The sequence below is a fragment of the Daphnia pulex genome, chromosome 12 (genome assembly GCF_021134715.1).
Source record: "Daphnia pulex isolate KAP4 chromosome 12, ASM2113471v1".
NCBI classification, from domain to species: domain Eukaryota; kingdom Metazoa; phylum Arthropoda; class Branchiopoda; order Diplostraca; family Daphniidae; genus Daphnia; species Daphnia pulex.
The window spans coordinates 6430791-6445771 of record NC_060028.1 but is presented as its reverse complement, the minus strand read 5'-3'; the positions used below and the strand labels follow the sequence as shown (position 1 = coordinate 6445771).

General features: G+C 38.6%; 3 protein-coding genes across 5 annotated transcripts; all 3 read right to left on the bottom strand.

Annotated features, from left to right (window-relative positions):
* Nucleotides 1-1268: 1268 nt before the first annotated feature.
* Nucleotides 1269-3273, bottom strand: LOC124209851. 2 transcript variants are annotated; one of them, XM_046608073.1, is made up of 7 exons: nucleotides 3066-3269; nucleotides 2879-2981; nucleotides 2630-2814; nucleotides 2293-2553; nucleotides 2010-2218; nucleotides 1783-1947; nucleotides 1269-1594 (listed from the first exon to the last, which is right to left on the bottom strand). In XM_046608073.1, the coding sequence occupies exons 4-7, from the start codon at nucleotides 2372-2374 to the stop codon at nucleotides 1430-1432; spliced, it is 621 nt and encodes a 206-aa protein (XP_046464029.1). In that variant the 5' UTR covers nucleotides 2375-2553; nucleotides 2630-2814; nucleotides 2879-2981; nucleotides 3066-3269; the 3' UTR covers nucleotides 1269-1429. The 2 variants fall into 2 exon arrangements, with proteins under 2 accessions (XP_046464029.1, XP_046464031.1); XM_046608075.1 differs by having other exon boundaries at nucleotides 1581-1714; nucleotides 3066-3273.
* A 68-nt stretch (nucleotides 3274-3341) lies between these two features.
* Nucleotides 3342-4673, bottom strand: LOC124209850. Its single transcript, XM_046608072.1, has 3 exons — nucleotides 3843-4673; nucleotides 3654-3782; nucleotides 3342-3583 (listed from the first exon to the last, which is right to left on the bottom strand). Exons 1-3 carry the CDS (start codon nucleotides 4482-4484, stop codon nucleotides 3503-3505), a joined length of 852 nt encoding a protein of 283 aa, XP_046464028.1. The 5' UTR covers nucleotides 4485-4673; the 3' UTR covers nucleotides 3342-3502.
* A 4411-nt stretch (nucleotides 4674-9084) lies between these two features.
* On the bottom strand, nucleotides 9085-14682 carry LOC124209849 (peptidyl-glycine alpha-amidating monooxygenase B-like). 2 transcript variants are annotated; one of them, XM_046608070.1, is made up of 16 exons: nucleotides 13457-14682; nucleotides 13255-13397; nucleotides 12978-13196; nucleotides 12856-12920; nucleotides 12669-12787; nucleotides 12407-12557; nucleotides 12082-12317; nucleotides 11805-12017; nucleotides 11606-11739; nucleotides 11325-11456; nucleotides 11144-11261; nucleotides 10912-11086; nucleotides 10656-10835; nucleotides 10364-10591; nucleotides 10091-10288; nucleotides 9085-9848 (listed from the first exon to the last, which is right to left on the bottom strand). In XM_046608070.1, the coding sequence occupies exons 1-16, from the start codon at nucleotides 13589-13591 to the stop codon at nucleotides 9673-9675; spliced, it is 2622 nt and encodes an 873-aa protein (XP_046464026.1). In that variant the 5' UTR covers nucleotides 13592-14682; the 3' UTR covers nucleotides 9085-9672. The 2 variants fall into 2 exon arrangements, with proteins under 2 accessions (XP_046464026.1, XP_046464027.1); XM_046608071.1 differs by having other exon boundaries at nucleotides 10091-10285; nucleotides 13457-13846.
* Between the last annotated feature and the right edge of the window lie 299 nt (nucleotides 14683-14981).

Below are 14981 nucleotides of genomic sequence, written 5' to 3'. Positions count from 1 at the left end.
ACCCCTAATTGTTTCCCTAAAAAAGAAATTGACACGCAATCGTGCTTGAATTGAATCCACTCCTAGAGACGAGCAGTCTGGTCTCTACTCTACGGTAGACTCCGACCCTTCAGTGGGAGTGCGTGCCAGTTTCACAGCTTTCTGATACAGCTCTCTCATCATACAGTGTTGCCAAAGACATATAAATCAACGCAGAAAAAATATATATTCTCATTTGGCAACGTTGCTTCGTGTGAGGATTCCATCTCAAGAATAAAACATTTTCAGCATTGCCAAACTGTTATATAGAGATCTTAGAACTAATTATTTTGTTGGGGAGGACACGAAATAAATATGGGTCAACTATAGCAACGTATTTACGTGTGAGCTGGTTAGGGTTCACTTAATAATCGAAGAATTCCGAAGTATGAGTTTGTCAGTTCAAAATTCAAATCTTGGTGAGGAGGTTGGTGGGAGCAAGTATTTTTCAATGTATAGATTACCGAAAATTTTCACTGGCGGAAATATTTGTTGCTCAAAGTTTGAGATTGCAAAATTAATAAAAAACAGTACAGTGCTGGTCCACTTATCAGACCGCCTGCCCATACGACCAATCCAGGTATACGACCACCCTTTTGCTTGCACCACTTTCTGGCGCGAGATTCCCCTAGTTCAAATTTTTCTGTCGATAAACATGCCGCGACTTGAATTATTTTAATCCACTTCAAGGTATTTTGTTTTTAAATCATCGTTGACCTTCATTATTGAAAAAGGGTTGGACTTTTTCGAACAAAGATGAATTTCGTCAGTCGTAACAATTTGTTTTCCTTAAGCAAAGTGTTACTAAGATTCATTCATCACCTTCTACATACTACTAATTCATTTGGCCGGTTATGCGACCATCCAATTATACGACCGCTGCACCAAGTGGTCGCATAAGTGGACCGGCACTGTAATGAAAAAAATTGTGGATGATAGTATACTCATCTTTCACGAGCGTTGTCATCGTTTTCCTGTCAAGTAAGTTTTGTCATGTCTGATGTTTTCTTGTAATGTGCTTTCCTGTCAAGAATTATTAAACATAAATTTCGCTTTACTTATCAATGGAATATCTGTGTATTTGTATTATTTGGTACCCAAAGCATCGTTTTTGTTGGAATTGGAATGGAAAAAACCTAGTGGGCGATCAATTCCGTGACGGTCTTAATCAGAGCCATTTACTGTAAATGGCTCTGACTTAATGCTTCTATTATTTGTACCTGGACGTCGCTCAAACATAGACAATTAAGTTAAATCTTTAGGGTGGCTATGTATTTTGACCACCAGTGGCTACAGGACATGTTTCCAGCCGACTGAAGGGAACTATCAAAGAAACCTCATGATCTTATCAGAATTTTTTTTCAAAACATGGGAAAACAAGAAGAAGATTCAAATTAAGAGTTTAAAAGATTTACACGGTAGAGTACACCGCCAGAAATCCCGGAAGAGTAATATTTTCATCCGATGTAAATCTGACGAGCATTTCGTTTGAGGAGGAGTTGACGGCGAAAGGTGTCGAAGATAATCCAGATTTCTCAAGGAGCAGTGGAGAATTAACCGTGGGGCCGTCGTAAACCTAGAAGGTAAATTTGTTAAAATCCATTTTCTTTTTTAAAAATCTAAAGGCTGGATAGTTGGGGCTGTTTATTGTTCCTATCATCCCGACTAAGTTTGTGGTGGTAGAAACCTTAGATATCTACATATTTTAGTAAGTTTGGGTTATTTTGAAAGATTGCCTGAAATTGAAATTAATTTTATACATACGGTAGTCACGCTCCAGTTCCTACTGCTGCAAGATACTTTTGGCCGAGTAAAGCGGATCATCATTTTCTGGCTGACGGAATAGACGACACTTTTGGCTTGAGCTGGTTTAGAAGAATCCAATTCATCGTACAACACTTGACCTGATGAGTTCCAACCGTCGTAGACCTTAGAAAAAGAATAAGGTAAGAGCAGAAAACAGTTAAATCTAAATAGAAAATATGCCGTACAGTCATGATGGGAAGCTCAGAAGGAAGCGTAGAGAGAACCGTAAAAGGAAGAGATCTGACGGTCGGGGCGCTATTTCTCTTTACAAATATGACTCCGTCGCTTTGCCGAGCTTCCGGGAACCAGAAACATTCGTCAAAATTGTTATTATTATTAGACAAATAATTCGGCGAGGATACCGAACCGTCCCCATAGACATAACCGCCGCACCCTGTTACGGAAAATTGGCATACATAAGTTATTTACATTTTAAAATATCTTTTTCAATCTAAAATTGATGCAAACCTGGAACGAACGGTTTCTCCATGTTGTCCATCTGTGAACACAATAATGTAGAAGCATCATCGATATGCATTGTGCTTGGCATGCGATTTCGTGATTAATAAGACGAACACTTGTGTGGGACACGCTAATGCCGTAGCTTTTGTCGTAATAAGAAGGAAATTCCACATACAGATTATTGGCTGACGATCGAATGGAGGAAGGTTTAGTAGATCCGCTTTGTGACAAAAGAAGAGGACTGGTCGAATAGGGCCCATCTTAAACCTTTATCGAATATGCAACGCAATTAATTTTCTCCCGTGCCATCTTGAGAATTCAGATGGCATTTCGTATTTCCTACCTTCACTAAATGGTTTTCTTTAGTGTTGAACATACTGAAAGATAGCCAAATGATTTGGTTGCTTTGTACCGATATTGCGACGATAGTTTTTTGGGCGGCATTTTTAAATACGTTATCCGAATCGATAGTCAAAGAAGAGAAACTTCCGTAAGTGTCCTTTAGCTCACTGCACGACTTGGCGTATTCTTAAACGTGGAAATACAAAGGGTATTATTTAATGAAATTATTGAGCTTTTCCTTTTCAATTACCACAATCATAGTGTTCATCAGAACCGTCAACACAGTCGTAGTTGCCATCGCACACTTTTTCTTTGGAAATGCATTGTCGACCACACTTAAATCCAGCGATGCACTGTAGGTTGCACAAAAGGCCCGTATTAAACAGGAAATAGTGAGAATACTGTAATGTGTGTGAATTCCTCTAAATAATATCTACATTGCCATCACAGTTCTCCTCGTCGACTCCAGAAGCGCAGTCCGTGTGTCCATCGCAAATTTGATTTCTATTCAGGCAACCAGGCTGAGTAACACCGCGAGAACGCGCAAATAATATTGCTGCTGCTGATTGCGATAAACAATGTTCATGCAATAAAAACCCTCAGATTCCGAGCAATAGCGAAAATAATATTTATTATCTATCGGGCGACGTCTTATAAAACAGAAAATTGATAACTGATTATTCTTTATAGAAAAGGCATTTGTGGAAAAGGACCTTGTTGGGACGTGAATGTCTCCCAAAAATGTGGCGCGCTACTCCAAGTCTTGGAATACTCTGATTTCATTTCAAATGCGTACTTCCTACAAGCGTCCAACGACGTCCATTTCACCGGGCATGTGTGATCGGCAGATAAAGTAAGTGAGAACAGATTCTTTTCATTCCTCTGTTGGTCCAGACAAGTGCGGGGAAACTTCAAGTGCGGGTTCAACTTCTTCTGTAGCATTCACTTTTCCATCCTTGATATAAATTCAAAGTTATGATATGATTAAATATAAAAAACTGAGTTTCAGTGAGCTGTAGGCCTACAAGGAAAGTCTTTAAATTAAAGGATGTCAGTTGAGTTGCGCAACCGGAATTGTCTTTCCAATTTAAAGACAACGAACTCGAACTAGTGGCAACGCTTAACAGCGATTTCATATCGATTGAGTTGCCATTCTGAATTAAAAAATTAATTTAAGTTTGGCTTTGATTGCATTTGATAGATCTGTACTCAACTGTGGAAGGAGTAACAATTTCGGTGGTAAGTGGTCTCCCCTTGAGTGACTCATAATTCGGAATAAGTTCAATCTTGTAAGACCGACACTCGATCAGAACATTCGTTAGCTCGAAGTGGCAATCGCTTTCCTTCGGGTCGTCAGATTTCGTGGGCGAGTGTATGACAAAAGAGAAGATGGAGTTGTATTTCTCGGTCAAGCATTTCCTTGGGATGGACAAGTACGTCTCTGCTGACGAAGGAGTGTCGGATTCAAAGACTCGAATCCAGACACCGGAATTGTATGCGATACATTCGGGGAATAGTGGGGTCCATTCTATTTCAATAGATTTGTTTCTGCTTAACGAGGCGTTAATATTCCCAGAAAGATTGGGCTCTTCTTCATAATAATTAGAATTACTGTTTGTGTTGATAGTCGTGTTGTAGCTAAAATCAGGATGAATTGTTGAATTTTCAGTAACGCGCCTTGGGATACTAGAGGTGACGATAGAATAACACGCAGGGCTGCATTCTGCTCCAGAATTGCAGTTATCGGTGCGAATATTTCGTTCTTCTGACTTGCCAAGGCTGACACGATGCTCTTCACGGCCGATTCCAAGGCTTCGAGACGATCCTGCAACTGTTGACATTCCGTCGAATCCCATCCAGCTGAACCTTCAATTGTTTGGAGACCGTCTGCATTGTCTTCCGCTTCACTTTCTGGCTTTCCCAACGCAGTAAGGACAACTACTAAAAATAGCTTACTGAACCAACGGCTCATGATTTATCAAAATTAAAATAATCCTAACACTCACTAAAAAATAATACACTTTCTATGCGCAGAGGACTTGAAAGATCTTGTTCTTGATCGATCCAAGACTAGTTTCATACTGAGGCTGTGTGAAGCGGTTAAGAAGTTGTGGAGCCAAACATCAGAGCTGTGTGTAATTTGAAGCCGTTTATGTCTAGACATCGAAATGATATGCATTACTGTTTTTCCCTTTTATTTTTTTTTTTATTTTTTTTTGGGGGGGGGGGAGGGGGGTGGGTAGTGTCGGGTGGGTATTAGTGTTTGGGGTGGGGGTGGGCTTTTTATTAGAGTCGGGGTTGATATGTGTTATTTAGTAGTCTCTGCTACATTGTCTGTTTTTCCTCTTACGTATGAAGACGTTGCTGGTTATGTTTTCTAGGAATCAGATTTTTGATCTTCTTTGAAACAGCACCAACAGCGTTTGAAACATTTCTCGGCAGTGGCCTAGAGTGGCACGGAATCTCCAATCTAATCAAACTTAACGCCATTCGATAGAGCTCGTTAAGCCGATTCGAATGGTATATGGGAAAGTTTGTGCAAATGAACGCATCCCTGAGTAAATCGACTTTAAAGTTTTTGGTTTACCGGGCTTCCGTAGCGTCCTTGGCCGCCCCTTTGCGCACCCCTGAGCCCACCCCTCGTCCCTTGAGGGATCACCCCTATTTTATTTCTCGGTACCTGAGAGCCTTTTTTTTGAAAATTTATTGTCCGCCACCGGACTCGAACTCGGAACATTCTTGCTCAATATGTTCTACTAACCGAGTACTATAACCACTACACCATGGAAGTTGTTGAGAGACGGACTTCAAATACATAAAAACACAAAGGTTTTTTTGGCACCTTCTCTTGTTTTTTTTGTTATATACACAACAACAACACAAAGATTGTTTTGTTATATGTAAGAATCTCTTACCTCATGCATGTGTTGGTGTCCATTACGGGTCTGTTGTTCGGCAAAGGCATCGATTTTAGCTGTTAGGTTGTTATCACATAGCTTGATGTGTTTATGTATGCCATGCCTAACGGTGAGAACTGCCCAAAATTCGTTACTCGTCAGAGTTGCAAAAGTGGCCGACTTTGCGTCCACCGTGTCTTGACAGTTCAGACTGACAAATTTTGCCATTTCAAAACCTAAAAATAAACAGTAAGAATATTAGAATAATAGAATTTTATAAGAAATAAGAAATTAGCTTACCCAATACTCGGTCACCTATCCACTCCTGTTCATTGTAGGACTCGGTGAGGCAATTGTTCTTGTAAGATGAGTGGGTCATTGCTTGAATAAGCAGCAACTTATTTTTGAAGATATAGCCAATAGTTTTTTCCACTTCTTTAAGCCCGTTGAACAAAAATTCAACCATGGCTTTCCCGTCCAAACATATCCTCTTCTTGGGCAGGGGGCTCACACCCATCTCTTTGGTCTCTAACTTACGTTTCATTACTAGAAATAATTAAGTTAATTATTTTAGAATGGCTATTCATAAAAAGAAAACTGGGAGTTCTGATAAGAAATATCAGCAATTAACAACAGCTGTCCCAAGATGGGTTGGTTCTTTAACCCCACTTGGCAAAAAAAAACACCAAAATTAGGATTCAAACAGTACCTTGAATCTCTTACACACTTTTTGATGTAAAAATTTTGACAAAGCAATAAGTTTTTAATATACTATTTGAAAAGAAACCGCGCGAATACAATGTGATGTCAGCGCCAAAGCTAGGATTAAAATGTTACCTTGGTTCTCTTACACACCTTTTTGACCAAAAAAAGTCGATAAAGCGAAATGTTTTGAATATTATATTTGAAGAAAAACCGCGCGAATACTACTACGAATACTACGACTAGAAGTACGTTCAAATTCATTAGAGCGTAGATTTCGGTAGTACAGCATTGAGTCTGAGATCATTTAGTTGTTTTATTTTTTTCCAATAGAATTTTCTTAAATATTTATACAGGGAAATAATCTTATAACCTCTTACGCCAAAAAATCCCATACACGATTCACGAAATAATTCAAAGTCATATTTTACAATAAAAACATCATGGCCACATCTAGGGCCGTGGCCCGGGACGATTTTAGCATATAAATATATATCAAAACAACAAAAAGTTGTTTTGATAGTTTTTTGAGATAGTGGAGTCGGTGGACGACCCAGAACTGCCTTTCGCCACCTTCACTGAGCCCCCTAAGGAATTGGCTGACGTCTAGGAAGCCCTTGCCGGGGCTATATTCCAAGACTCGGGGTTTTCTAATGACATAACGTGGGCGGTTATCGCCCCACTTCTTGCCCCCGGAGGAACAATCAGTTACTGGCCTAAGAACCCTGTCCAGACCATTCATCGAAAATTTGGAAAAGCTATGGAGTTCGTGTAAGAAGTAGACATATTACTAATTTTTTTTATGCTAATGTTTTTTTTTTAAATAATAGAGAGACAAAGATCATGGGTTTGACCTGTGTCACGCTCAATGTTGATTCCATTCCCATCAGTCGAGGTTTGGGGAAAAACGTGAAAGTCGCAAAAAGTGCCGCAGCCAAGTACGCGTTGCGTATACTAGATTGCTAAGTGTCCACATTTCTTTTCCAACCATTTGATTTGTTTTGCTCCTTATTGTCTTAAAAATTAAATTTACTTCTAACCTGAAACGTGAAAGTCGCAAAGAGTGCTGCAGTCTAATACGCATTGCGTATACTAGATTGCCAATTGTCCACATTTCTTTTCCAAACATTTGATTTTTTTTTGCTCCTTACTGTCTTAAAAATGAAATTTACTTCTAACCTGAAACGTGAAAGTCGCAAAGAGTGCTGCAGTCTAATACGCATTGCGTATACTAGAAGATTGTAAAAAAAAAGTGTGTTTGACCCGATTTTTTACCCGGGCCGTTACCCGACCGGTAAAAATTTTTTGACCCATGGGTTGGCCCGGGCCAAACCCGTTCACTCAGTTGGCCCAACCCGCTCCGACCAGCGGAAGAAGAAAAACCCGTCTAAAAAACCCATATAAAAAACCCCGCTAAAAACGTCCCGGGCCACAGCCCTACTTGGGGCTACAGGGACAATCACGTGAAAGTGGTAAGCATCATCGACTGATGACTCTTATTAAGAATTTTGGCTTATATTTGTCTGAATCTTACAGGTTAGTCTTATGAAAAATAAAGATAACGAAGGCCAAGAAAAGATATCTGGTGCCCGTGTACGTGACGAGATTACCGGCAAGGAATGGGAAATCCGAGCTAAGTGTGTCATCAATGCCACGGGACCGTTCACAGATTCAATCAGAGAAATGGATCAGCAAGCGGTGAACAAAATATGCGCACCTTCATCGTCTGTAGTGAATGATTGATAATTATTATTTTTTAAAATTACAGTTGATGGCCCACATCAAATCTGGTTGCGTAACCAACTCGCGGTATGACCAATTGGAACAAGAAGAACAGGAAAATGCTGAAGAAGAAGAATCCAATTGGAAAACTATTACTGTTGACAGCAAAAAGGAAGCAGTTTAGAAAGTCTGAAGTGCTTTAAAAAAAAAAATTGGTTGAATTGGCGGCTACCATCGTTTCGCGTCACCCTTATCAACCAACCCCCCAATCCCCCTGTTTTAATTACTTTAACTCTTTGGTTAGTTAGTCGTTTTTCTCCATAGCGCGCCATAGCGGTACTATTTAGTTTACTTTGTTTTACGAAACTTGTATATACTTTTTCGTAATGAATCGTACTTTTTCGATCGTGGTTTTAAAAAATCTAACGGGACGTTTTAGGATAAATCAGAAATAGAGAATATTATCCGTCAATTGGAACAAGCCAAAAAATTTCATATCCGTTAGTTATTCGGTGATATCATTTCTTAACAGTCTGCACAGTGAAATCAATAACGCATATACGTATTTCTAGTTTTCTGTTATGGTTTTTAGCCAGACGGGCAGACCCGATCTATGGCGATATTTTGGTGCTAACAGCTACGATGGCACTTAAAAAACAACTACTTCTTACTACTTGTGATATATGGATGGGAATGAAATGAAGAAACAAAATTCAGTAAGTATAGGTTATAGTCCAAGAGCCTGCGACGTTGTTGTCATATTTTTTTACAAAAAGTAGACCTCAAAAAATTTTTAGTATTCATATTTTGTTGGCGAAAATGCAAGTCTGCCGCGGTGCTCCCTTTCCCTCTGTGGTACCTGATCCCGCGAAGTCGACGGAAAATACTACAATTGGTTAAATTTTTAGATGAAAAGTTCGGGTTTCTAATATACCAGACCAAGGTTTGTCCGTGTGTGTAATGGACTCATGGTTTTCCCCCTGTCAAATGAATTAATAAACAATGGCATCGTCAAAGCCGCCAAATTCAAATATTCGATCTGGAAGGACTAATCATCATTCTGAGAACGCAGAAGAATAAAAAAAAATATTCGAGTGGCGGATTGTTTGTTGCGTGTTAAAAAATGGGAAAGATCTTCGGTGCCGTAACATTTGTATTTGTGATTTTTTTTTACATTCTGGATATAATTCATCAAATTCTTCAATCAACAATAAACGAATTTTTAAACAAATTGTTAAAAGAAACTACCGAGGAAACCATAAATCATCAAAAAGCGGAATGGGGTTTTTTCAACACAGCTTCGTATCTTACCTACTGTAAAACCACACGAGTTTCATTCACATTTTATGAATAACATAAAACCAACCCCGACACAACCTAAACGTAAAACCACAACCACAGTTTACAGTTAATTTGAGGGGCGTCAAAGCAAAGAAAAAGGAGTGAGAAAAATTACACCAATTTTCGATTGCACCATATTAATACTTAATTTAGATAACGTGGATAAGGCAGCCTTTCAAATGTTAGGTTACAAGGAATGTTCACAAATGAAACAATGTCTAACATTAACGTTTGCCGAGTATGGAAGATCAATCGCAACCAAGATCAATTATGAGAAAAAAATATGATTAAAGTATTCAGGCTTTTTGACATGACAGAACGCGGCCTTGTGCATATTCCAGAATATAAAAATAAAAAAATCAGAAGGGGGATTTTCAAGTTCCTAAGCGCTTGCCTTGGTGAACTCAACCACATCAGCGTCAGAATCTGAATCCAATTCTCCTTCTCCGTCGCTGTCTTCCATTGCAAGTTTCTCAAAGCCTCCGCGAATCGGGTCGCGGTGTCCAAGTAAGCTGCCCAAATCCAGTTTAGCAGTTCTCTTGCTGTCTGAACAACAACCTTAAATGAAAAGACATTTGATAAATTTTACACATTTTAACAGTATTAACAACCGTAACTTATTGAACCAAACAATTAACCTTCAACAACTACTAAAACACAAACAAATTTTGTGAATTTTAAAGCGCATAAATAAAAAACTTGTTTCTTGAAGTTTAGCAAAGCTCAAATTATTTTTAAAAATTTTCCAGAGTTGTGAAAAATCGGGAGAAAAAAAATACCCATAGCCAAACTTCATTTACCTCGCTGTCTCAACCTTATGATGGAAACGACGATGATGATTACGAGTAAAGGAACCGCTAGGATTGACAGTATAATCATGGACGTAGAAAACGAAGAAACGTCTAAATCTATTAAATGCTCGATAGAAGACGATTTTGATGCAGGATTTTGAATCGATTCTTTCGTCTTAATGAGATTTGATGCCATACCAACAGCTTCTATATAATAGATCCAAAGCGAACATAAGAAAAATGTGTTAAACAATTCACCCTAATAGTAAATGTTTTCCTAACCTTCTGGTATAAGCTTGAGAACTCTATAAGGGGATATATCAGCAATGTAGATAGATGAACCATTAGGACCAAGGGCAAGCGCGTGAGGTGTGCCCAAATGGGTACTTGCTTTGCTTCCAAAAACAGAAACGATTTCTCCGGATCCTTTCATATCAATTATAAACCCTTCAGCAGGGACAGCTTTTCCATTTGAAGAGGAGGGTCCATTGACGGCATACATATTCCCGCCTAATATTTAAAAAAATTATAGGATGATTTCAACAAGCCCAAAAATATTACGGGATCTTTTAACCTGTGTAGGCTACTGCATAGAGACTAGTTCGGAATTCAGGAAATTTCAGAATCATTTGTAAGCGTCCATCGTTAATCGAAAAACATTGGATCCGACCGTTCTCTCGATCAGCAACGCAAACCATTTCTCTTTCCGGTACCAATGTTAGCGAATGAGGAACACTCATAGGACTTGTAGTTCCTAGTAATAAAAGCAATTAATATTAGTATAATGGAAACAAACAATATATCATGGAATTTTTTCGCAAAACACTTACCAGCTTTCCACTCAGATATCTTGATTCCTGCTTTGGTATATTTAATAACTCTAGAATTACAGTAGCCATCAGCAACAAAAAATTCGCCGCTAGGCAAAACAGCAACGGAGGTTGGTTTGCAAAACTCTCCATCTCCAGATCCAGGTTCTAATTTTTTGCCAAGTTCCAGTAAAATCTAAGAATATGGAGATGATTTTTCTCTCGTCAATCGTAAGAATAATTTCAATGTTACCTGTAAACCATTGGTGTTCTTCCGCAATGGGGTTAGCTTGAAAACTTGGTGAGCCCCAACGTCCGTTACCCACAAGCAATCATCATCATCAATTGTTAATCCATGCGGAAGATAAAACCTAAATAATTCGGATCTCGCGAATAATGAATGTCACTTTTATTTTCTTCATATTAAAACTCACATTTTTTGACCGCCTTTGTTGATTACTTGACTGTCAATATGATCGAATAAGATTATGGTCGCTTCTTCAATTGGACCAATACTAGGATCGGCCAAACGGTTATCGAAACCAAAAGTATTAAATCCCCAAGCTCTATAAATCAATAAATAAGAAATATCATAAAGGTAAAATCAGTTTCTTTAGTTCCACCAACTAGGATCATGTATTGGTTAAGTTTAACCAATATATGTTATGATCCGATCTTATCTTAAGAACACTTGTGTTCTTCTAAAACTGCATACCTGTCAGCTCTGTGAAAGACGACTATATTCCCCATAGAATCGATAGCAACCGCCGAAGGTTGACTTTGAATGGTCGACAACCATTTTGAGTCAGCAACGTATTTATCGGAGTACGTTTTGATTTGTGTAATTTCCTGAATTTCCAATAGTTTTACTGTAGAAAACTTAATATTTAAAATGGTCGAATAGGTAAACTCACCGGTCTTAATGTGGTTTTCGTTTCAAAGTGCGTTTGAGTAATTTCTTCGACATGGTTACTGAATTGATCGTCTTGGGCAGGAAGCAGTGAACCAGGTTTTCGATGACCTCCATGATTAGCTAAGTACTCCATCTGGTCTTTTTTTTCAGGCTCTGGAATCGTCTTATGGGGATCGTCTGTCGTACCAAAGACGTTGTTGTATTCCAATTGCTCCTATTGCAAAAAGATGAAAGCTTTAAAGTGACACCAGCAGTTCATTTTTCTAAAAGAAACTTACGAGATTAATTGACATTTTATTGGAAATTACTACGGTACCATTTTCTTGACCATGGCTACCATGAAGAGCATGCTCTTCCAGCAACGGATTAGGGGGTAGCGGTTCATCAGAGTCTAGGGGAAATAAGGTAGGCACCCGAGAACACTGGTCAGTACAAATCTGGTAGGAAGTTCCAATTTTTGCATCCGTGTAATACATCAGATACAAATTGCACATCTCATCGCCGGCAGTTGATCCTATAGGTTACAATCAAAAATTTTTTTTTAAATTTATAACGATATACTTCAATATTTAATGATTGATTACAAAGAAGGGGAAAACTCACCCATATACGTTGTTTCGTTCTTGCTAGTGGAGTCATATGTGCACCTTGCAGCAATAATATCACCCGATTCTAAATCAAATACGTGAGGCATGCCGTAGAACGCCTGTGGCCATTGCGGATTTCCTCGTGCAATTTCTTCTATTTGCCTGTTCTAGGTTTGTCAAATGTGTATGTCAATTGAAAGTTTACGCTAATAAGAACACTAAATGACAATCCTATTCATGCAAACCAAAGGCGAGATTAGTTTAAAGAAGAAAGATACCATTTGTCCAAGCTTGTATCCCGTAATGACACGTCCCAATGCGTGCGCATGTGTGCGATATGCGAATAAGTGAAGGGGAGCAGGTACATTAACAGTACAACAGGCATCAGCATGAACCTCTGTTAAATAAATGGTTCAAAAGGATTCATGCAGTCAAATTCAATCAACAAGAGTAGAAAAATCTTACTTGGCATGAATGGTGGAATAACTGCTCCTCCAATCAGTAAAAATATTCCAGCAATATATTTTTGTCTAGTCAAAGGAAGATTTAATTTCAGTAAATAACATAATTTTTTTGTAAATCATTACTCTTCACTAGTCACATCAATATCCATTCCACTGTAGTCTTTTTCACCAGGAGGTAAAGTGTGTGCATAATGGATTTGAAGGACCAAATATTTCACTGAAGTTTGAGTGCCTCCAAAACGAAAGCCAACTGAAGGAGGCAAGCTTGTAGGAGGGGCATTTTTAGCCCAAGCAAACATAATACTTGATGATCCTGAACACACACCATGGTGTCCACAATCCCTTTAAAATTAATTGAGGTGATTATGTCTTAATTTTTCTTACTAATTCAATTGTTTACCATGACATTTCCGTTGATGGAACATCTGAACAACCATAGAGAAGCATGTGGTGAGCCCTTTCCGCACTTCCCTCAATTTTGTATTGAGTGATGTATAATTGCTCATCTCTGGCATCAAATGCAGTGCAAAGATAGTCATCATTCTAAATCAAAGAATTCATTTTTCAGTAAAATGTATATTTACGTTGTGAAAAAGTATTACCTTCTGAGGGATTATCCCTGGCATTCTCAATTTAATGTTTGAGCCACCATTTGTGGTGGGTTCACCAACTGGTAGTTTTCTGATTAATCCATTACAAGCACAGAACACCATGGCCAACACAAGGACCTTTTCCATTTTGTTGTGTAAGGTTTCCTCGCCAAGATGGAACTACGAACTGATAGCTTACGTGTCAAAATATGATGGCGAATCTACAAGCCTTAAGCGCCTGGAAAAATTGAAAGGCTTTTCTACGCACAAACAAGATTGGATGATGAATAGAATAGTGGCATATAAGTATACACAATACACAACACCGAGGTTCGGTGGTCACGTCAGAGTTTTTCTGGGGAGACCTTGAGGCTTGAGCCGCTACAGCCTCCACACTTCCAGTTTATTCCGACTATAATGCAAAAGATGGCGCTGATCCGTCAAATGTAAAATATTTAACCAAAAATCATAAAAGACATAATAATTAAAAAAAAAAAAACAGCCGAAGTAAATTTAAATAAATCTCCCGAAAAATATATGCCAATTTTTACACAGATATTTAACTGTTTCGACTTTCGAGATTTGAGATGTTGCGAAAATGGAAAACGTAAGAGGGGAAATGCCGAAATGAGGTCTTTAGTAGTACAAGTATTGCACTCCTTTACGTAGTAAAATAGCTTCGCAATCCTGTGGATTCTCGTCGAAGGGTTTCAGAAACAGAAACAATGGTATCGAGACTTGAAAATGGAGAGATTACCATCATCAACCATAATTCCATTCGACTCGTTTCATTGCTGGGAATTGGCAAAGGAGATTTTCTTGGTTGTCAAACCGTATTTTTGGCAAATTAAACAAATTGGGTTTGGACTAAAGGACAAAATATATAGCTATTTAAAATCAGTTTAAAATACTGTTTAGTTAATCTAACGATCTAACGATTTTGTCCAATTTACAAAAAGCAGAAGAATGATTAAATCTCCCGCCTCTGAATCACTACCCTACTAGGCTATTCAGCATCTAATAAAATTAGCAATATAGCTACTACATTCAACACACTGTAATAATGCTGACAAGTGACAGGGGTCCACAGGGGCCTTTAGAACATCGAGTTGAAATAACAAATTGACGTGTTTCTACCCGAATACGTAGGCCTTAATAGAAAATCGATCACCAAAGCGCAGGTAAAATGGTGCGTGCACTTGGTGACGTCACCGCTCTATAGAACCGAACACAGCATAAGGCCAAACAGCGACCGGACGGCCCGGATTTCATTGAAATTATCGCTCGACAAATGTTCCAGTTTTCTCTTTTCTTCGCAGATAGAGTTGCTGTTATTTCACTACACACTGTGTCGTGTCTGTGTGTTGCCGTCCGACATTTTCTAGTCAAGAAAAAAAAAAAGGAAAACATTTTCATGGAGGAGAATAAAAAAAAGAATGACGAGTTTATCAGTTCACCGGAGAGGAAGTGAAGTTCATCAATATTCGTTGACTTGTTCCAGATAAAAAAGGCGAGCAGCGCATATCAACATCCGCCT

What these genes read in the sequence shown, in the direction of transcription:
- LOC124209849 (XM_046608070.1), bottom strand. Translation starts at nt 13,591, where the DNA reads ATGGAAAAGGTCCTTGTGTTGGCCATGGTGTTCTGTGCTTGTAATGGA. An exon ending in GATACAAGCTTGGACAAATG is followed by an intron (nt 12,558 to 12,668) that starts GTATCTTTCTTC and finishes TGACAAACCTAG; the next exon opens with AACAGGCAAATAGAAGAAAT. An exon ending in TCTCAAGCTTATACCAGAAG is followed by an intron (nt 10,289 to 10,363) that starts GTTAGGAAAACA and finishes TCTATTATATAG; the next exon opens with AAGCTGTTGGTATGGCATCA.
- LOC124209850 (XM_046608072.1), bottom strand. Translation starts at nt 4,484, where the DNA reads ATGGGATTCGACGGAATGTCAACAGTTGCAGGATCGTCTCGAAGCCTT. An exon ending in AAATTGTTACTCCTTCCACA is followed by an intron (nt 3,783 to 3,842) that starts GTTGAGTACAGA and finishes TTTTTAATTCAG; the next exon opens with AATGGCAACTCAATCGATAT. An exon ending in TTAATTTAAAGACTTTCCTT is followed by an intron (nt 3,584 to 3,653) that starts GTAGGCCTACAG and finishes ATTTATATCAAG; the next exon opens with GATGGAAAAGTGAATGCTAC.
- LOC124209851 (XM_046608073.1), bottom strand. Translation starts at nt 2,374, where the DNA reads ATGCCAAGCACAATGCATATCGATGATGCTTCTACATTATTGTGTTCA. An exon ending in CTGAGCTTCCCATCATGACT is followed by an intron (nt 1,948 to 2,009) that starts GTACGGCATATT and finishes TCTTTTTCTAAG; the next exon opens with GTCTACGACGGTTGGAACTC. An exon ending in GGAACTGGAGCGTGACTACC is followed by an intron (nt 1,595 to 1,782) that starts GTATGTATAAAA and finishes TTTACCTTCTAG; the next exon opens with GTTTACGACGGCCCCACGGT.